The sequence below is a fragment of the Callospermophilus lateralis genome, chromosome 6 (assembly GCF_048772815.1).
Source record: "Callospermophilus lateralis isolate mCalLat2 chromosome 6, mCalLat2.hap1, whole genome shotgun sequence".
Taxonomy (NCBI): Eukaryota; Metazoa; Chordata; class Mammalia; order Rodentia; family Sciuridae; genus Callospermophilus; species Callospermophilus lateralis.
In genome coordinates, this window is record NC_135310.1 from 96,048,778 (window position 1) to 96,070,796 (window position 22,019).

The 22,019-nt window shown below is 35.3% G+C and overlaps 1 protein-coding gene across 1 annotated transcript in view; it reads left to right on the plus strand.

Annotated features, from left to right (window-relative positions):
* The window catches only part of Eys (EGF-like photoreceptor maintenance factor), a 1,514,165-nt gene extending 1,492,640 nt beyond the window's left edge, over positions 1-21,525 (plus strand). The window contains 2 exon segments of the mRNA XM_077109730.1: positions 16,314-16,475; positions 20,333-21,525. Coding sequence (XP_076965845.1) covers positions 16,314-16,475; positions 20,333-21,525 — 1,355 coding nt within the window.
* The last annotated feature ends 494 nt before the right edge of the window (positions 21,526-22,019 follow it).

Genomic DNA, 22,019 nt, shown 5'->3' on the forward strand with positions numbered 1-22,019 from the left:
GGGAGGGAAAGGGAGAGAGAGGGGTAATTGCATGGAAATGGAAGGAGAACCTCATTTTTATACAAAATTACATACAAGAGGAAGTGAGGGGAAAGGGAAAAAAACAAGGGGGAGAAATCAATTACAGTAGATGGGGTAGAGAGAGAAGATGGAAGGGGAGGGGAGGGGAGGGGGGATAGTAGAGGATAGGAAAGGCAGCAGAATACAACAGACACTAGTATGGCAATATGTAAAACAGTGGATGTGTAACCGATGTGATTCTGCAATCTATATACGGGGTAAAAATGGGAGTTCATAACCCACTTGAATCAAATGTGTGAAATATGATATGTCAAGAGCTTTGCAATGTTTTGAACAACCAACAATAAAAATTTTTAAAAAAAGTAAGTAAAATAAAGGTATTGTGCCCAACTACAACTAAAAAATACATATTTTTTTAAAATCCCTACAATAAAACAGAAAGAGGAGAAAATGCAATAAAATAGAAACAGTTACTCAATATCCTCAATATCATCGAGGAAATGCAAATCAAAACCACAATGGGATATACCTCACTCAAATAACAATGTTTATTATCAAAGGATAACAAGTATTGAGGCTGGGTATATAGCTCAGTTGGTAGAGTTCCTGCCTAGCATTCACAAGGCCCTGGGTTCAATCCCCAGAACCATCAAAAATAAAATAACAGAATAGGTAAGAATAGGAAGTAAAGGGAACTTTTCACACTGTTGATGGGGATATAAATTATAAAGAATATAAATAATCCATTGTGGAAAACAGTAAAGGAGGTTCTTCAAATTTTTAAAAATGGAACTACCATATGATCTAGCAATCTCATTACTGTGTATCTTTCCACTACCTGAAATACAAAGGGAATGAAATCAATATGTCCAGGAGATAACTGCACTTCCAGATTATTTGCAGCACTATTCATAATTGCCAAGAAATGAAAACAACAAAAGTGTTCATCAACTGATAAGTGGATAAAGAAAGTGAGGTACATTTGCACAACAAAACACTATTCAGCCTTTAAAAGTTAAAAAAGAAATTCTATCATTTGTGACAACATGGGTGAAACTTGGAGGACACTATGATAAGTGAAATAAGTGGGCACAGAAAGGCAAATAGCAATGGTCACTCATATATGGAACCTAAAAAGTTGATATCACAGAAGTTGAGACTGGAGAGAGTAGGGTGGAAGGAGAAATGAGGAAAGATTGGCCAACAGGTACTGAATTATGGAAAGGAAGGAGAAATAAATTCTAATTTTTTTTTTTTTTTGCACAGTAGGGTACTACAGATCATGATAATGTACTGCATATTTTTAAAGTTAGACAAAAAGTTGAACACAAAAAATCCAATTTAAGAAATGGGCTAACAAACTAAGCAGACAATTCTCAGAATAAGACTTAGAAATGGCCAACAATTACATGAAAAAGCTCAATTTCACTAATCATCAGAGAAATGCAAATTAAAACCACAATGAGATATCATCTTACGGTAGTTAGAATGGCTAGCATCAAAAATACACACAAAATAATAATAAGCATCAAAAATACACACAAAGTAATAATAATAACAACAACAACAAATGCTGGTGAGAATGTAGAGAAAAGGGAATGTAAATAAGTACAACCATTATGGACAACAGTATGGAGATTCTTCAAAAAACTAAAAGTAGAATTACAATATGACTCAGCAATTTCACTACCAAGTATATACCTAAATAAAATTAAATCATTACACCAAAAAGATACCTGCACTCCCAAGTTTACTGCAGCACTATTCACAGGCCAAAATATGGAATCACCCCAGATGCCCTTCAGTGAATGAATGGATAAAGATATGGTGTGTTTACCCAATGGAATATTTTTCTGCCTTAAAAAAAAAAAAAAAAAAAAAAAAGTCCTGTCATTTGCAGCCATACTGAAGGAACTGGAGGTCCTTATGTTAACTGAAACAAGTCAGTCAGAAAGACAAATATCACAAGTTCTCACTCATTTTTTAGAAACTAAGTTAACTTTGAGGACACATGGAATAGTAGAGTGGTCAACAGAGACTGGGAAGGGAAGGAGGGAGGGAGAAACGAAAGAAGTTCAATAAAGGATTATCAAAACATAATCGAGGTATTACTTCTGGTTCTTCTCTAACACGGTAGGGTAACCATTGGTTAAAAGAATTTGTGGTACATTTCAAAATGACTACATGAATGGACTTGGGTTGTAGCTCAGTGGTAGAGCATAGCCTAGCATGTTGAGGCACTGGGTTCAATCCTCAGCACCACATAAATATAAATAAATAAATAAAATAAAGGTAGTGTGTCCATCTACAACTAAAAAAAAAAATTTTTTTAAATGCCTAGAAGAGTACAAATTCCCAACATATAAAAATGACTAGTGGTTAAAGAGACAGAAATGCTTATTACCCTGACTTGACTATTACACATTGTATACTTGTACGAAGTTACCATAATTTACTCTACAAAGGTATACAAACGTTGGGTCTCAAGAAAAGAATGCAATTTATATTTTTTGTGAATGAAGGATTCTGAAAAAAATGAGTATTTTGAAAATAGATGACTATTCAAATATTTAATTTTTAAATTAAAAGAGCTTATAAAACTTTTTTAAAAGAAAGGTTATTGAATATTTTTACCACAAAATGATTAACAAATGCTTAAGGAAACAGAGATGTTTGCCCAGATTTGAACATTACACAATGTATACGCGTATCAAAACATCACATGGTACATGGTGTCTTCATCCTCATTGGCTGTGCTTCTAAGACTCCATGGGAACACAGCTTTTTGGATTCAGACACCTGTTTGCTTAGGTCAGGTATACCATAAATATGTATAATTTTGTCTTTAAAATCACATACATATGTGAGTAAACCCCTCCATGTGAGAAGGAAATTTGTGCCAAGAAAGGCCTGTACTAATATGCTTGTGGGAAGAAAGGTATGAAGAATGCTAGGTTAAAAAGTCATGAGCAGTAGTAGCATGCTGCCCCAGAAGGCAACTTTTACACAGATAGTGTTCAATTGACACTTATAATCTGGACAATGTTTGTCTACCCAGAAGGCACAGGCACATAATGAATATCTTCCGGAAACTTGTGTAAATAGGCTTTGGAGATTCTCAAAATAGCCATAAATCTTCCTAAGGAATTGGCCTGATACAACAGCCGACTTCAATGTGACGGTTCCAAACAGCCTGAGAGCTCACAGCAAAAATACACATATTTTTAAATTAGCCAAGATAGTGGTAGAAAAATTAAATTTGCCCTCATACCAATAAAAGGAAAGGAAAGGGAAGAGAAGTGAAAAATAAAGAAGGGATTGAAAGGGAAGGACAAAGAAGAAAAAACAAGGTCTGAAACATGACATGAGATTCATTAGAAAACTAGCTTTGGGTTTCTGAGAAGTCTAAGAAAAACATAAAGTACACAAGTTGCCTAATTTTAAAAATAATGATAAAAGCACATCAGTTGTCACTCTAAGAAGAGAACTATGTCCTGATTTTGAACTCTAATAAAAATGTATTGAGCAAGCACCAATTAACAAAAGAAGAAGGAGGAAAAAGAGAAGGAGAACAAGTCTAATATAATATATGTTACCATTGAGGAAATTTTTCTAAAAAAATGAGGAGACATTATGTATCTGGTCATTTTTTATTTTGACACAATTAAAATTAAGAATATATAGTATTAAATCACAGTTCTATAAATATATTCCATAAGATAAATTAAGTAGCTCTCTAATGTTCTTGAAGACTATTCAAATAATGGTGAATCCATTATTTGAAAAATAATTATTTAATATTTTTATTAGAATATTTTTAATATTTAACACTTAATTATTTAATATTTTATGAGAATATTTTTATTCTTAGATATTATGTCAGCCAAGTTTTTGATAGACCACAGCAAAAAACATTAAAAAGTAAAGTCCCTGAAGAAGTCCAGGTTTTCCAGTTATTAGTTGAAAGGATCATTATATGCTTTACTTTCTAGATTTATCAGTGACAAGTTGATAATTTATTATGAAAATTTAAAAGTTTAACTTATCACCTGCTCAAATCTTCAAATTCTGCTCTGTAAAACAAGGAGTAGAACATCTCATTCTAAAAGATTTTGATAGTAGGAATTACCAGATGCCTCTGACTATCATAAAACAATCATGTAATTCTGTAGAATACTTAATTTTCATCAATGTTCAGTCTTGATGGGTCTCCAAAGATCACTTAGAACAAAATACCCACCCAAATATCTAAACGAGCTAAACTGTTACCTAGAGTTGTTCCACATTATCCATCTGGGTGCTGAAGAAAGTCATCCTAAAGGGATGGTTTTATTTTTTCAATAATTGATACTTAACCATTCCTTCTGTTAGCAATTAGCCAAGAGGTTCAATTGCTCATTTACACAACTCCCAGTAGACTCTGACAATACTACGTGCCTCCACAAAGAGAGAAGATTCTCCGCTTCCCTTTTTGCTACAATAACAAGGTATGTACCTAGTTTTCCAGAATTTGTCAAGCTGCTTAGATTGTAATGAAGAGAGGTAAAGTCCTAAGGCTTCTATAGTTAAAGATAGGAAAGGCTCTTTTCTAGCCACTAGATTCGTAATGCAATAAAGCTTCTGGGACAGAAACTGAAGAAAGGGCCAAAAAGCTGCAGTGAAACCAAAAACACTTATCCCCAGATCTGAGGGCAAAGAATAGATTACTAGATACTACAAAAATCTAAAATTATTCTTACTCTTTCTCTAACAATGGAACAGAACATAGCTATGGCATAGCAGAACAGCTGTGGCTAAAGCAAAAATTACTTCATTAAACACAATGAAGAGAACATAAAATTGAGAACCCTGTAATTCCCCGAGAACAAAGCTGATGTGCCCCTGGGAGGATTTTCCTTTTAAACTCATAGACATGGTGTGTGCAGATCAGAGCTATTTATTTACTGGAAAACATGCTTTGAGTTCCTCTTGAAGAACAAATGCTCTGGGAATTTAAGTCGTCTATTTTAGAAACCTTGAGGTACACCAATGAGAGCAGGATGATTTGGGTGGAAAACAATCTTCACTAGGATTTATTCAACTTAAAGTGATTAAATAGATGTGCTGAAATTAGCAGTTACTGCATCCAAAGTAGGGAGGCGATGACATTTACAAAGCAGGACGGGAACTTGCAGAGCTTAACATGGGAAGAGAACTGTGCTTCAAAAGCAGAGATGTGTGGGTCAGCAAGACGACGAACTAGGAAACTACAGGCTCTCCTTGCCTGACAAAGACACCACGTTCACAACAATATTGAGGCCTGAAAACCGCAGTGAAAACTCTGAGGTCAATTGAGAAGCCACAGCACCCAGCTCTTCATGAAACAAAGGCAGAAATCCCATGAACAGTAAGAGGATTCACAGCAGTTGGCACACTCACTCGAGACCCTCCCTCAGCTTAACGCCGAGCAACTGGAAGAATCGCCCGCTCTGGGACAGAAACTGAAGAAAGGGCCAGGAGTCCGCCCCGCACCTGACAGGGAACTTGTTTCTCTCTCATCGGACTCAAGAGTGCTGACAGGATTGGCACCAGAGTCCAAAAACCATTGAAAACAAAGGTGAGCAGAATGTTGGGACTGCAGTTCCACAAACGACACCAGGGGGAGGAAGAGATCAGAAAACATTTGAGAAGTTTTCCAGCCTTGCTGATCACAAAGGGTCTCCCTCTGCACAACGTCAGTAAGCAAAGATTGGGACATGGAGGAGTTGTTTCAAATGCCCAATCCCAGCAAAAAAAAAAAAAAAAAAAAAAGGAAGAAAGAAAATTACAAAGCACACAAACATGAAACTATGGCTCGATTGAGGAAACAAAAAATAAAACTCCAGAAACCAATCCTTAAAAAAAGCAGATCTAGGGCTGGGGCTATAGCTCAGTGGAAGAGCCCTCACCTAGTATGTGTGAGGCACTGGGTTCCATCTTCAGCACTGCATAAAATAAATAGATAAAATAAGGGCATGCTGTCCATACACAACTACAAAAATAAATAAATAAATAAAGCAGATCTATGAGCTGCTTGATAAGGACTTTAAAATAACTAATATAAGGACCTTAATGAGTTAAAAGAGAACATGGACAACTAAATGAAATCAGAAAAATTATGCATAAACAAAATGAAAGTATCAACAATGACAACAACAAAAATTAAAGAAAAACAGAAATTCTAGAACTGAAAGTAAAATGACTGAACAACTCATTAAAGGGTTGTAACAGCAAACTTGATCTGGCAGAAGAATCAACAAGTCAAGAAAAAACAGAAATTATCTAGTCGGATAGACAAAAAGAAAAAAAGCAAAGAAAATCTAAGGGATGGCTCAAAATGGATTAAAAATCTAAACATAAGATCCAAAACTAGTCCCAGAGGAAGACATAATGTACATACACAATGGAATACTATTCAGCCTTAAAAAAGAAGAAAATCCTCTTACTTGTGACTTCATGGATGCACCTGGAAGACCTTTTGTTAAGTGAAATAAACTAGGCACACAACATTCTATATATAGAATATAAAAAAGCCAAACTCATAAAGACAGCGGAATGGTGGTTACCAGAGACTGGGAGCAGGTGACATGCAGGGCTGTTGGTCAAAGAACACAAGATGTCAGTCAGTTAAAAAGGAGGAAGAAGTTTAAGAACTCTTCAGTATATCACAGTGTCTATAGTTGACAAGAGTTTTGCATCCTCACCACACACACAAAAAAATGATATGTGAGGTAACATGTGTATTCATTAGCTTTATTTAGCTGTTCCACAACACACATACATTAAAACATCATGTTGTACAGCATAAATTTGCATGTTTATATATTTATTTCTAGTAACATCATGACCTCCAGTTTCATGATTGGAGTGGGGTTAATCATGTTAATGGTCCACCATACTGCTGGAAACAAAAGAAGCCCTTCTGGCATGTGTTCACATAATACATTAAAAACTATCAAAGAAAATTAAGAGTGCTATAATATGGCACCAGAAATGGAACACCATCATTTGGTCCTGAGCTTTCATGAGCAGACACTGACAGAACCTGGTTGCTGATGTTGGTGGTAGGGAAAGGAAACTAATATCCTATAACTAATATCCTAAACCTTCCTCACCCTACCCCACCAGCCTCATTAAAGAAGAAAAATAAAAAGAAACTGCATTTGATCTTAAAAAAAAATTATGTAGGCCAAATATCATGGTAACTCACAGACAACTGATGAGTTGAAAATTAGAGTATGCTATATGTGTAATATGAATTGAATCGCATTCTGCTGTCATATATAACAAATTAGAATATATTTTCAAAACACACAAAAAAGTTAGCATATGCTTGAACCTAAAAAAGATATAAATTATGCATAAGAGAAAAAACTAGTATAATGAAAAATAAAAAAGAAGGTGCTAAATTATATTTGTAATCCAGGTTTTTTTCATATTTCACTATTTTGTGTATGCAGTTTGGAAGCACATGACTACTTTTAAAATCTAAAGCAAGAAAATGATTGTTTTCACAAAGCTTGCTTCCTTCTAGTGCCTGTGAGTCTTCTCATACTACGCCCCTCACTGCTGCTGCTGTAATTGCAGCTAGGTGACATTCAGTAACTCCAGAAAGCACTCCTGCTGGGTACCTCACTCTCTACTGCCGGAGACATCAAATTCAAGGGTGGGAGCTGGGGTTGTACATCAGCAGTAGAGTGCTTGCTTAGCATGTTAGAGGTTCTGGGTTTGATCCTCAGCACCACATAAAAATAAATAAAAGTACTGGAAAATAGATATTTTTTTTAAAAAGAGTTCAAGGGTGTTCAAAGCCTGAAAGTTCTCTCTGATAAGTGAATGTTGACCCATATGGTGGGGAGGGGATTTTGACTGGGCAAGGAGGAGGGAAGGAAAGGGAATGGGCATGAGGGTAGGAAAGATGGTGGAATGAGATGAACACCATTACTCTAGGTATATGTATGACTGCACATGTGGTATGACACTACATCCTGTACAACCAGAGAAATGAAAAGTTGCGCTCCATTTGTGTACAATGAATTGAAATGCATTCTGCTATCATGTATAACTACTTAGAACAAATTGAAGAAAAAAAAGAGTTCAAGGGAATGGTGAAGACTTCTCTTCCTTATTGAGATTGTACTTGGTTCAGGAGTACTCAGTCAGATCTTTAAACCTGGAAGAGACTTCCAGACTATTAGTAAGGATTACTCTTCTAGTGTCTTTAAATGTAGCCTCCTCCACATAACTTGGGCTATAAAATTAGCAGACCAATTCAACTGGCAAATAGCATGCGGTCTACAAAATCTTCCCTGCCATTCCATGTGCAAACATGGAGGCTCGGTTACTAGGCAAACCTGTCTGCCCAGTCTTTTCTTTGAAATGAGTAATCACCTAGGAAACCCATATGCATAGATTTCTGGCTGACACGCCACCATTTCTACCCAGATCTACCAAATCAATATGAATCAGGTCGAACATAGAGCTTAGGCTCAAGCTGATATTCCTGCCAAACTATGTTTAACTTCTTCTTCTTCTTTTTTTTTTTTTGAAATTTGTTAATATTTATTTTTTAGTTTTCGGCGGACACAACATCTTTTGTTTTTGTATGTGGTGTTGAGGATCGAACCCAGGCCGCACGCATGCCAGGCGAGCGCGCTACCGTTTGAGCCACATCCCCAGCCCTATGTTTAAGTTCTAACACCTTCATTCCTTCCCCGAAAATCTTAGCTAATATTAAGTCAGAGATTTTCTGAATAATGTGCAATGTGACACCAAATTTAACTTTTCTTATTGTCTAGGAGTTTCATCAGAAGTCTCAAAACTGAGAATAACAGGTATCATGTAAACCCACAAGTCTAAAAAAAAGTTTATAAGTGAGAAGATAACACTACATACCTATTAGAAAGGCTACGGTAACTAATGAAAGTACCAAATGCTGGTGAAGATGTAGAGAACCTATATCCATCATACATTATTGGTGAGAATATAAAATGCTATAGTCACTCCAGAAAATAACTTTGGCAGTTTTTTATAAAATAAAATATATCTTAAGGGAGGATGAACACTACCCTTCCTGATAGTCAGTTTCTGCTGAGCTGAAGTTGCCTGTGGAGCATGGAAAAGAGCTCTCAGAAAACCTGGATCTGTGTCCTCTGGAGTGAGAGAAGACAAGACCAGTGCCTGGCCCACACATGAAGGAGCCTGAAGGGAAGAGATTGGCTGGAGCTTTCCCTATTGGGTCATCTGGGGAGCTGAGGTGCCCCTCCACAGAGGACAGAGCAAGAGCCCTGTGAGTATAACCAAGATAAGCAGGCATGAACTTTCTTGAAAGAACCTTCACCAAAAAAGTAAACTGTCTCAGAAGAAGAAGCTGAATGGGATTCCTAAAAGGTGAAGAAAAGGAATTAGCCTTGTCACAAACCGCAGGACAGAGTCAACAGTGGGAAGCCAAAGGTCAAAGATCCAAAGGAGTATCTTCCATGACAGAGGATAGCTAAGAGAGAGTTACAAACAGGCTGCAGACAAGAAAGATCCCTCCGTTTTCTTTTTATCACCGATCCCCAATGTGGTCTTTCAAAATCCACAAAGCAGCAGATTGGAAGGAGGAGGGCAATGAACAACACAAATCCAAAAAAAAAAAAAAAAAAAGCCATTCCACTCACACCACTCCACAACCACAGCTTTCCAAACTTGGATAGCAAAAGATAGATGCTTAGAATTAGGTGAGAGATGGGGGTTTTGATTCAGATTGAATTAGGTTTCTTAACTCCAGAAAATGAAAATTTGTCACTGAGACCTGAAAATGACCAAAGACCTAAGGGATCTACCAAGATATCATCAGGAATGAGAATGACAGAGCCCACAGACATATCTGAAGGGCAATCACAGGGAAAAAATCTGGCTACTTGTTAAGTGCCTTCCACCAAGTCCTTTTCAATAACCATGGCAATTCCCCTTGATCTATGAACTGGTTCTTTGTTTATGCTAACTACATCTTCCTCTGATATTCCATATCCCTAATCAAGTGTTTTGAAGAGATATAATGTCTTTCCTCAAAGAATTGCTTGCTTTAGAGTTTTCTGAATTTTGTAAATCAGATGGTCATAATTTCCATCCAACTGGTTTCCACATCTATTTTTTTTTTATCACTCCCTGGCCTGGTGCCAGTCAATACTGTGTTGATAATAATATTTGTAATACACAAGATCATAAAAGTGATGATCATGAGTGAGGCTTGTGTAATTTGGATATCTCCTGAATTATTAACTATTACTCCTCTTAGAAAACCATCTCTTCTGAAATAACCCCTTACACTGACCATTTCTGTGGCTATTGTTCAGAACCTGGTAGATCAATTATCCAAGGAGAGGGGTTCTGGTGTTTTCTTCTTAAAATAACCTATTTTGATTAGCAAAGTCTCCCAAAGATGACTCATTGAAAATTACTTTGTATGAATCACTGGAAAATCTGAACCTTTCCAAATTCTACCTTCAAGTGAATAGTAGAGGCAAGATTTGGCAGCTTATTTAGTGATGATAGATATTACTGAATCAAAATCCTTTGAAGTCCTATTTGTAACTTCCAACGGTAAACCCACTCACATTCAAAGAGCATCAGAACTTCCAATTCCTTATAAAAGCTGTAAAATCTTAATGCATAAAATAATTATAATTCATCAGTAAAAGATATCATCTATGCATTGCTCAGAAAGTGCAATCTATTTAAAAATAGAGAATCTTCACCTGTCTTACCTATTAAAATAGATCTGCCCCTCATTAAAGAACACAGAACATCAAAATTCTTGAACACAAAGATTTAAGAATTTCAAATCAGTTTAAAAATGAGAGGTGCCAGCCTCTGTGCAGCATGTCAAGCAAGGTGTTCAGAAAAACAAAAACTCAAGGTTAGGTATTAATATCTAATTAGTTAATTAATACTCATTATAAACAGCTATCTCTTTGTGGTTCCAAAGTGCAGAAAACTTCCATGTAATCTAAAGCTCTATGAGAAAATTAAGCAATTTATTTTCTAATTCTAAAGTAATAGTGTCAACAAATGCCAATGTTGAATCATCTAGAAGCTAAAGTGCATAACATAGAGTCCTACAGTCCCTTTCAGAATGGTGGCACTTGCAGATGGGCGCAGTGATGCACACCTGTAATCCCAGTGGCTAGGAGTCTGAGACAGTAGAATCAAGAATTCAAAGCCAGCCTCAGCAATGGGGAGGCGCTAAGCTACTCAGTGAGACCCTGTCTCTAAATAAAATACAAAATAGGGTTGGGGATGTAGCTCAGAGGTCAAGTGCCCCCGAGTTCAATCCCGTTATTAAAAAAAAAAAAAAAAAAAAAAAAAAAAGAATGGTGGCACTTGCTCCTTTACTGTTGGAAATATTACCTTCAGAGAACCCAAAGCTAAGTCCCTCCTCAGACTTGCTCAAGCTTAGGCCTCCTCCTCAGTGGTAGCCTGAGTCCTATGACTACATGATGTGGAGATGGAGGGAAGAAGAGATACCTCTATTAAATGACTCTGTAGGGTCATCCCCTCTCCAGGACTCCCTGTGAAATCAGCTACCAACTTCTCACTCAATTGGAATAACTCTGTTAAAACTCTCCCTTTCTTTGATGTCCCCACAGCAACAATGCCCTCCTTCCTGTTCCTTGATTTGTATAGGAACCCAACTGCCCCAAGGGCCTTTGCACTTGTAATTTCCTCTTTCCACTGGATCAATCCTTTACCTTCCTACTATGGTCTTTCCTAACTCCACATACAGACACTCATTTCTCTTTCCCTCTTTATGTATCAACATCTAATATATATGTGTTGGGTTTACTATTTCCACAAGCAAAGATAAAAAGGATTTTTTTGTTTTGTTTTGTTGTTATATCCCTGTGAAAGGATTTTTGTTTTGTTTTGTCCTTATATCCATGTCAGGTAGTCTAAATTCTTTAATTCTACTTGGGAATCTTTGCCTGTGGTGGGCTAGAAAGAGCTGTCAATGGTCTGTAAGTATAGAAGATGGAGAGCCTCCTGATAACCTACTGGGAAGTATTAATTTATGTTTTCAAAATACCTGTGCCCTTAGCTGGACATAGAAACTCATAGTTCTAGCAACTCAGGAGGCTGAGGCAGGAGGATTTCTTGAACCCAGAAGTTTGAGACCAGCCTGGACAACATAGAGAGACCCCATCTCAGAACAAACAAACAAACAAATGAAACAAAAGACATATGGAATGTTTACACCACAAATGATTATTTTCAGGAGTTGGTGTGCATATGATAAATAATTGGTCATTTCTCAATTACTGCATTCAATTCTTCTTAATTTTTTTTTAATTCACAAAAGAAACATCTGAATCTCACAGAATTTAGTCATTTTTCCTGTTCAATTTTATCCTTGAAGCCAGGCAAATAAGAAAAACTTCTTTTTGAAATAATATCCTGCACCAATATGTTAAATGTGTATAATTATTAGAAAATTAATTATCCCAAGGTTACTTAATTAAATAATAAGCTAATAGTGTTGAAGTCTTTCTCAGAATATAAAGAAATGAGTATGCACTGAGAATTTCCTAAAACATACAATGTCAGAGCTACAAATAAAATCCATTCCTTTTTCTTTTTTTCCACTATATATTTTTTTAATTCAAAGATCATTATACATTATTTCATAAGCATTACTTCTTTGGAAAAGGACTGGATAAGTCAGTTGTTTCATGAGTTCATGCGTGTACAGTATTTCTTAGCTCTTGTACTTACCCAGTAACATCAGTGATTTTAGCAGAAACCTACTTCTGAGGCACCATCCCAGGCCCTCCCTGCTTGGAAACAAGGGACCCTCTCATGCTGCTCTTGACTGGTCTATTCCACTCCAGAAACCATGCCCAAGATATTCAATCCAGCCAAGGTAAAGTAGTAAAGCCAGACAGATATCACCACAAAATGTAGTCTGTCTACATTCTTTATTCTGATCTGTATTTCTCACAAACTCTCAAAAGGAAGAAGGTAAAGAAAATGAATGCTACTGATAAGATGTTAAAGACAGATAACAATTATAGACAAAAAGACAAACAATTCATTATTATAAAATATTAGTGTTATGGTTTGGATATAAGATGTCCTCAAAAAAGCTCCTATTAATGTGGGAATGTTCAGAGGTGAAAGGATTGGATTATGAGAGTTGTAACTTAATTGGTCCATCCTTGTTTGAATGGACTGACTTGGTGGTAACTGTGGGAAAGTATTGTGTGGCTGGAGGATGTGGTAACTGAGGATGTGCCTTTGAAGGATGCATCTGCCCCAAGGCCTCTTCCCACCCCACTTTTGCTTCCTGACCTCTCCATGAACTGAACAGCTCCACTGAGCCCATCCCCCATGATGTGCTGACTCATCTTGGGCCCTGAGCAATAAAGTTGGCCATCTATGGATTGAAACTATGAGTCCCAAATAAACCTGTCTTCTTCTAAGTTGTTCTTGTCAGCTGTTTTGGTCAAAGCAAATCTAACTAAAACAATTAGCTATCTGATTATAAAACAAAGCTTGATCCCTACCTCAGACTGTTCACTAGGATCCACATAAGTTAAAGGCCTATGTATATGAAATATAAAAATTTACATTATAGCAATATGGTAAAAAAATACATATTTATATAAAACTGTTGGCCAAAGAAGCCTTTTAAAAATAAGATACAAGTATAAACCATAAATTAAATAAAAAATTAAAAATTTTGAATAACAAAACATACTATTGAAAACATCAAAGAAAAATGACAGATAAGAGTATATTCTTGTAAAAAATCAAAAAAGGATTAGGACCCAGAATACATGAAGAACTTTTAAAACATGATAAGAAAATGAAAAACTAAAAAAAAAAAAAAAAATTAGAAGATCTGCACAGACATTTATGAGAAAAGATATCTAGATAGTAAATAAACATATAAAGATGTTTATCACCATACATCATTAGGGAATTGCAAATTAAAACAAGAAAATGCCACTGTGAGACACTTTTTAGAATGCCTAAATCCAAAACATTGGCAACACCAAAAGCTGACAAGAATGTTGAGCATGAGGAAATTTCGTCCCTTACTGATAGGACTGAAAAATGGTGCAGACATTTGGAAAAACAATTGGGAAGTTTCTTATAAAACTAAACATACTCTTACCATATGATACAACAATTGTGTGTTCTTTAATATTTACCCAAATCTGTTGAAAACTAGTGTCTACACAAAAATTTATGGATGCATACTTTTAGCAGTTTTATTCATAATTATCAAAACAGTAGCAACCACGATATATCTCACTCACCAGTGAACACACGCTGGTGCATCCAAACAATGGCTTATCATTCAGCACTAAAAACAAATGTGCTACTAAGTCGTGAAAAGACATGGAAGAAACTGAAGAGCATATTACTAAGTGAAAGAAGCCAATCTGCCAGGCATGATGGTACACACCTGTAGTTCCAGCTACTCGGAAACCGAGGCATAAGGATCGCAAGTTCAGGGCTAACCAGAGCAACTTAGCTAGCAAGAGCCTGTCTAAAAAAAAAAAAAAAAAAAAACTGGGAGTATAGCTCAGTGGTAGAGTGCTTGCCTAGCATGTGCAAGGCCCTGGGTTCAATCAGAAAGGAAACGGAATAGAATTAATTGGTCATAACTTTCCTAGCCTTGTATTTGTATATACAATCAGGATAACTCCACATTAGACTGCTCTAAAAAAAAATTATCTATTTTAAAATACTATGCAACTATTTTTTTAAAAAAAAGCAGTATGCAAAATATGCTAACATCATTTTCCTGAAGATGGATTATTGAATTTAAAAAGCTTATTATGAAAAGTTTATGTATAATATGGTCTTATTTATATAATATAAACCAGGTACTAGATATGCAAAAACATTAAATGTATGTGCACCAAAAAAGTCTGGCTATATATATTGTTAACACTGGTTCCTTCCTTGTGGTAAGAGTGGAGTAAGAAAAATAAAATTTCACTTTTTTATTTGCTTTATATAAATGTTCTATATAGTTTGAATGTTTTACAATAAACCTTTTACTGTAGTAATACAAAATAATATCAAAAGGATGCCCACTTTTAAAATTATCCTTGTATTTTTAAAATCTATTTTAACTCAGTGTTTATGAAAATATGGTCCAAGAAATGCCTGGGGCGGGGGGTGGGGTTGTAGATCAGTGGTGAAGTGCTTGCCTGGCCTGTGTGAGGCACTTGGTTTGATCCTAAACACCACATAAAAATAAAGTTGTTGTGTCCATCTACAACTAAAAAATAATAATAAAAATAAACAACCTCTGGGGTGTTTATTAAGAATATATATACTCCCTCCATTCCATTCCAACTCTAATGCATCAGGACCTGTACAAGTGACATATAGGGCTTTACATGCCTAGCAACAGCACCAGGTGATTCTCAAGAGCAATTAAGTCAAAATGAATAAATACAGTTGCCTAAAAATCAATAAATATCAACAACCTCCTAGATAAACACCTACCAGTTGCCTGTCAGTCTAAAACTGAAAAACAACAGTTAGCAAAAGCTCAGTCCAAAGAAGGGAATAGCTAAATATCTAAAACAATCTGAAGTCATGTCATGAACCATGGCACACTCTAAAGAAACACTGTGGCAAGGAAGGAAGGACTATTAAATTATGTAGAGGTAAAAACTACCAAATGTGCCTAACTTCCTTTCTCCCTCTCATAATTCCCATCTGGTTATACACAGAAGCAACAATATTTGAGTAACTATAAATCTGTTTAATGATTCTAATATTGAAATGAATTTTCTCATGCTTAACAATGAGGTTCAGACCTAAGAATGAGCAGTTTCTAAAGAGACCAAATAATCATCAAGAAAACTGATTTTTATATCCATTCCTCCTGCCACTTAAAAATGTATCTTGACTTGTTTATACTCTACATTTGAGTCAGAAGCATAGAAACTGAAGACTATAATTTATATAGAGATCCCTTCTATCTTTCACTAATTGAGACATCTTCTTGAAACATTCCCCAGAATCTAAGTTATGCATATGATGCCTCTCTATAATACAATCTAGAGCAGATTTATGCCACACTATGCCAGCCAAAGGGGGCAGTTACTAGAGTCGTAGAAGACTTTTCAATAATTGGCCCCATTACAAAAGCCCAAAATTAGTGGAGCAGGGCAGACTCACAAACTTACCAATGTTCAATGTATTCACCTACATTCCACTTTTAATTATAAAATTTTCTAAGAGTTCTGTCTTTTTTCTTTTAGCTTTATCTATAAGTGATCCATCTTTCAGAAGTAATGAGTTATCCTGGATGTCTTTTGCTTCTTTTCCCATTCGAAAAAAAACACATATTAAATTGCAGTTTCAGCCTCTTGCTGCAGATGGCATCCTATTTTATGCTGCACAACACTTAAAAGCACAATCAGGTAAGGTTGACAGAATCTTTGCAGAAAAAAATTAAAATTCTAGTGAATTTCAAAGAGCCTATTAAATAATATGTGATAATGCTAATTTTTAAGTTACTCTGTAAAATATGTAAACACTTGATGTTTGTTTGATTGTCACTGCTTACAAATCCAGCTTCCCCCCAAATATAAATGCTAATAAAATAGCAAGAAGTTTTGGGAAATTAAAGCTAGAAAAATCCAAATATATAGTATATGCTCAATTTTATAACAATCTCATAAAATAAAAGTTTAAGTCATGTGTTATGGTTCCAATATTAGGTGTCTCCACGAAGCTCATGTGTGAGAAAATGCAAGAAAGTTAGAGGTGGAATGATTGGGTTATGAGAGAATCAGCCTAATCCATGTGTTAATCCTCTGATAGGGATTACTAAGTGGTAACTGAAGTGTGTACTTGGAAGAGGTGGGTCATGGGGGGACATGCTTTTGGAATATATATTTCATCAGGCGGAGTCACTTCTTCTGGTGCCATGTCCTGAGCAACTTTCATTCACCACACCCTTCCACCATGATGGTCTACCTCACTTAGGGCCCAGAGCAATGAATGACTTTGGAACATGAATCCTAGATTTATTATTTGGATAAAGGAATGATCTAAAGAGAATTTTTAGAGCTATAAATGAAGACTAATCTTTCTGGAATTTATCATACATAATTTCCTTTGCTTTATTTTTATATGCATATTTTGTCCGTTTTGACATAAGAATATCAAGTTTTGTGTTTTAGTCAGCTTTGCTGCTGTGATCAACAGATCTAACAGAGCAATTTTTCAGGAGGAAAAGTTTATTTGTTGCTCACAATTTCAGAGGTTTTAGTCCATAGACTGCTGACTTCATTGCTCTGGGTCCTGAGTTGTTAAGTACCCTGGTTTTAATCCCTGGGACACCCCCTCCCCAAATCTAAATTTTACATTCTTAGATTAACCTAAAAATAATTATCAAAGACATAAGCTTATTTTTTAGCAATCAAGTAGCATATTTTAGAATATTTTTGTATAAAATTATTTTAATGTGTCATTATTTTAGAATGTTTCAAGTACATAAGATATAACTGATTGTCCTGTATTTCTATATTTTCAAAAAGCTATGTCTGATATAAACATTAACCAAGGCTTCATAGTCAAGCCTCTGCTAAAAGTTAGTAAAATAGTTAATAAACAATGTCAAAACTCACAAATTTCAACATCAATGATCAATTGGGTTTTCATAGGTAGAACACTAAATTCACAATTAACAGGTTTCCTGTATCTCTTTAGAGGTTAATAATTTGAGCAGTCTCAAATAGTATGTAAAAAAAAATTAAATTAGCCTATTTCAATAAAATAATTTTGTATTGATTGAAGATTTTGGAAAAGATATGACAATGGTTTCTATTCATCTGTATGTTAAAAATTTAACACTCAAAATGATTTTTGATATATAAAATTATCAATATTTTAAGAACCAATCATCTGAATTCATCTTGATATAATTCTTCCAAATGTGTTTTTTAAAGTCTAGTCATCCACAGTGTTAAATATATTTATGTAAAATATTCAAATACTTAAATAACATATTTATCTTTGATTTCCTTTTCTAGAGAAAAAGTATACTAAATTTCTCCAGTATGCTGTTTCTGAAGTCTCTTCACATACATTAGGTTTCTGGGGGTGGCACAGGATGGGGTACAGGCAATGGCAGAACACATGGGCAACTTTGCAGGTGATACTATAGATTTCCTAATCACATTAAGATATTCTTATTATAGTAAAAAATTGTTTTTTACTATAGAATTTACTACCACAAGTAGAAAGAAAATTCTTCCACAATTTTGAAAGAGAAACTGGTTTGTGTTCACTTGCAAACCACAAAGCATATTCAAGGTGTATAACATTTTTCCCTTTAATACCAACTGTTTCATTGTTCTAGTTTCTGGGTTTTGAATCATTAAATAATCCAATCTGTAGGTTTTTTTTTTTTTTAATATAAGCTATGTTTGTTATGTTGCTTTTCTTTTTTCTTAATGTTGTTCAAGTTCAAATTTTTTAAATAAACTTCCTTTGCTGAGAAATTTTAGAAACTTTTCATATTACAGGAAAAACACACTTCTCTTTTAAATCAAACTAGTGTAAGAAGTATTTTCAACCATCTCACCCCATAATCCTACATAGATATATCTCCTTATTCCAGTTATTCATCAGCATCTACTTATATGTTTGGTACTAAAGTGTTGGTCCAAATTCACAGATCCTCTTCTTACAAAACCTAGAAGCTGGTGGATGGAGCAGCTATTAATCAAATCATCACATATGTAATGACATAGAAGATTGAATACTCAAAAATTCTGAGAAAAAAATGATCAAAGGAAGACAATTATATGTAGTGTGATAGGTGTAAAACTGTAGAATTGCCAAGTCTTTCAACCATTCTAGAATGGTCTGGTGTAGCCTAGAAGGGAGAATGGAATGCAAGGACACTATTTTGGGAAGGGACATGAGGCAGTAGGATGCTCCAGAGGAAGAAGGAAGAGTAGCGTAGTGTCAAATATTCCTGGTTTAGAAAAGTAAGGGAGTGTGAAAATGCTAGAGAACATTTGGGGAGAGGTTTCTGTATGGCTTTGTATGTAAACCACTTAGCTACTCCTGAAGCCATCTTACATTGAAGAACTATGTTCTTTCCCAGGTGTGTAGAGATGTTTTGACTTTTTCTCTGCATATCTCCCTGCACTTTCAGATGCTAGGTCATATTTGTTCAGTTGTAATTATGTAATTATAAAATGAAGTGTTATGAAGGAGGGAAAAAGCACTGGAAAGGTGGTGGGACCTGACCAACTCCAGGAAATGCAGGAAGACTTCTCTGAGAAATTGGTATTTGATCTGAGAGCTGAGGGATGAGTTTCCTGATGAGATGGGCTAGGATGGAGAAGTGTTCCAAGAAAACACGCACAAAGCTCCAATGCAGAAGGATGGAACCTCTAACAAGGTCATTGTTGAAGTGGAGTGTGGAAGAGTAGAGAATGGGAAACTGCAGATTAAGTTGAAGAGTTTTGGCATCTCTCCCAATAGCAGCATTAAAAGATAGCCTAACAATCATTTGAAAATATCACTTTAGCTTTAGTATAGATAAGACAATCAATTGGAAAAGAAAAAAGTGGTTTTTGAGGCTTAGCTTCAAGAATTAAATGAATGAGGAAGGAGTGACTCACTGAACTCAGGAAGACTGGAAGAGGCCAGGTTTATGGAAGGAAATTCACAAATCAGTATAAACTTGGGAGCTTGAGATACCTTTAAAACACACAAGTGGAGGGGGCTGGGCTTGTGGCTCAGCGGTAGAGCGCTCACATAGCATGTGTGAGGCCCTGGGTTCAATCCTCAGCACCACATAAAAATAAATAAAATAAATGTATTATGTACAAATAAAAAACAAATATTAAAAAATAAATAAAACACACAAGTGGAAATCTCCAAGTTGGGATCCATGTACTTGTAGGCAGAACTGGAAGAAAAGAGAAAATGTTCGTAGAGCATAAACTATTAGTTTTGATAGTATCACTATGAACTTCTCTCATTCCCATTCCCTTGCCTACCTCCCCAATATCTGATCAAAAACAGGACCAATGATTTGGAATAAAACATTCAAGTTACTTATTTTTGCACTTTTGTTTCAACTAAATCATTTAAGAAAAAAAAAATTTCAATTAAGTGCAATTCATCTACTCAGTAATTAAAATTCTCTATGATCACTCCTCCACCCGCCCCCAACCAAACCTTGGTCTAATTGGCCACAAAAATAGAAGTTATTAATGAAAGTAGTGAAATTATTAAATCTTTTTCTTTACAGGTGACTTTTTATGTATCTCCTTAATAAACAGTTTTGTTCAGCTTCGCTATAACCTTGGTGACAGAACTCTCATTCTGGAAAGTCTCCAAAAAGTAACTATTAATGGAAGCACTTGGCATGTGATTAAAGCAGGACGCATTGGTGCTGAAGGCTACTTGGACCTGGATGGAATAAATGTAACAGAAAAAGCCTCTGCTAAAATGAGTTATCTGGATACAAATACAGACTTCTATGTTGGAGGAGTATCATATTTACATCTTGTAAATCCCATGGCCATAGCAAGTGAACCTGTGGGTTTTCAAGGTTGCATTCGAGAAGTTATTATAAATAATCAAGAATTGCAGCTAACTGAATTAGGGGCAAAAGATGGCTCTAATGTGGGTGACTGTGATGGGACAGCTTGTGGGTATAACATTTGCAGAAATGGGGGCGAATGCATAGTTAACGGTACAACCTTTTCTTGCAGATGTTCACCACATTGGGCTGGAAATACATGTAACCAGTCTGTGTACTGTTTGAATAATCTTTGTCGCCACCAATCTCTATGTATACCTAGCCAATCATTTTCTTACAGTTGTCTGTGTACTTCAGGTTGGGTGGGAAGGTACTGTGAAAACAAAATTTCATTTTCAACTGCAATGTTCATAGGTAATTCTTACATTAAATTCATTGACCCAAATTACAGAACAAGAGATCTGCAGTTCACAACTGTATCCTTAAATTTCAGTACTACTGAAACAGAAGGCTTAATTATATGGATGGGAAAAGCTCAAAATGAAGAAAACGACTTTCTAGCTATTGGTCTTTATAATAAAACCTTGAAAATAGCAGTTAACCTAGGAGAAAGAGTCTCTGTATCCATGAGCTATAGCAAAGCCACATTCTGTTGCAACAAATGGCACCATATACTTATAATTCAAAATCAAACTCTTATTAAAGCTTACCTAGATAACAGTCTAATCATTTCTGAGGACATTGATCCACACAAAAAGTTTGTTGCCCTAAACTACGATGGTATCTCCTATTTAGGAGGCTTTGAATATGGTCGAAAGGTAAATGTTGTTACTCAGGAGATTTTTAAGAGAGACTTCATTGGCAAAATTAAAGATGTTGTATTTTTTCAGGATCCACAAAAAATTGACTTAATTAAATCTGAGGGATACAATGTTTATAATGGAGATGAACAAAATTAGGTACATAATATTGGGCATTTTAATATACAAAATATGTGTAAAAGCAGTTATTTTGATAGTCCTGTCACATTGTTAATGAGTAAATGAAAATGTTACCACTAATAAGCAGTCTATAGATGAGAGTGAGGGGAGGAGGGGTGGGTTTGTGAGCATGGGAAAGACAGTAGAATTACACATTATCACCTTATATATATGTAAGATTACACTACTGATGTGACTCTGCACTATGCACAACCAGAGAAATGAGAATTCGTGTTCCATTTGTGTACAATGTGTCAAATGCATTCTGCTGTCATGTATAATTAGAACAAATAAAAAATAAGCAGTCTAAGTAAGTCCTAATACATCTTCTTGGTAAATTTGTAAATTATACATTGTTACTTTTCCTACATCTAAGTATCTACAAATATGTTGATTCTTTAAGTTTAAACTTCATTAGTTCATTCAGAATTTTTCTTAAATAAAATTTAGAAATGAATTAAGAAAAAGTTGTT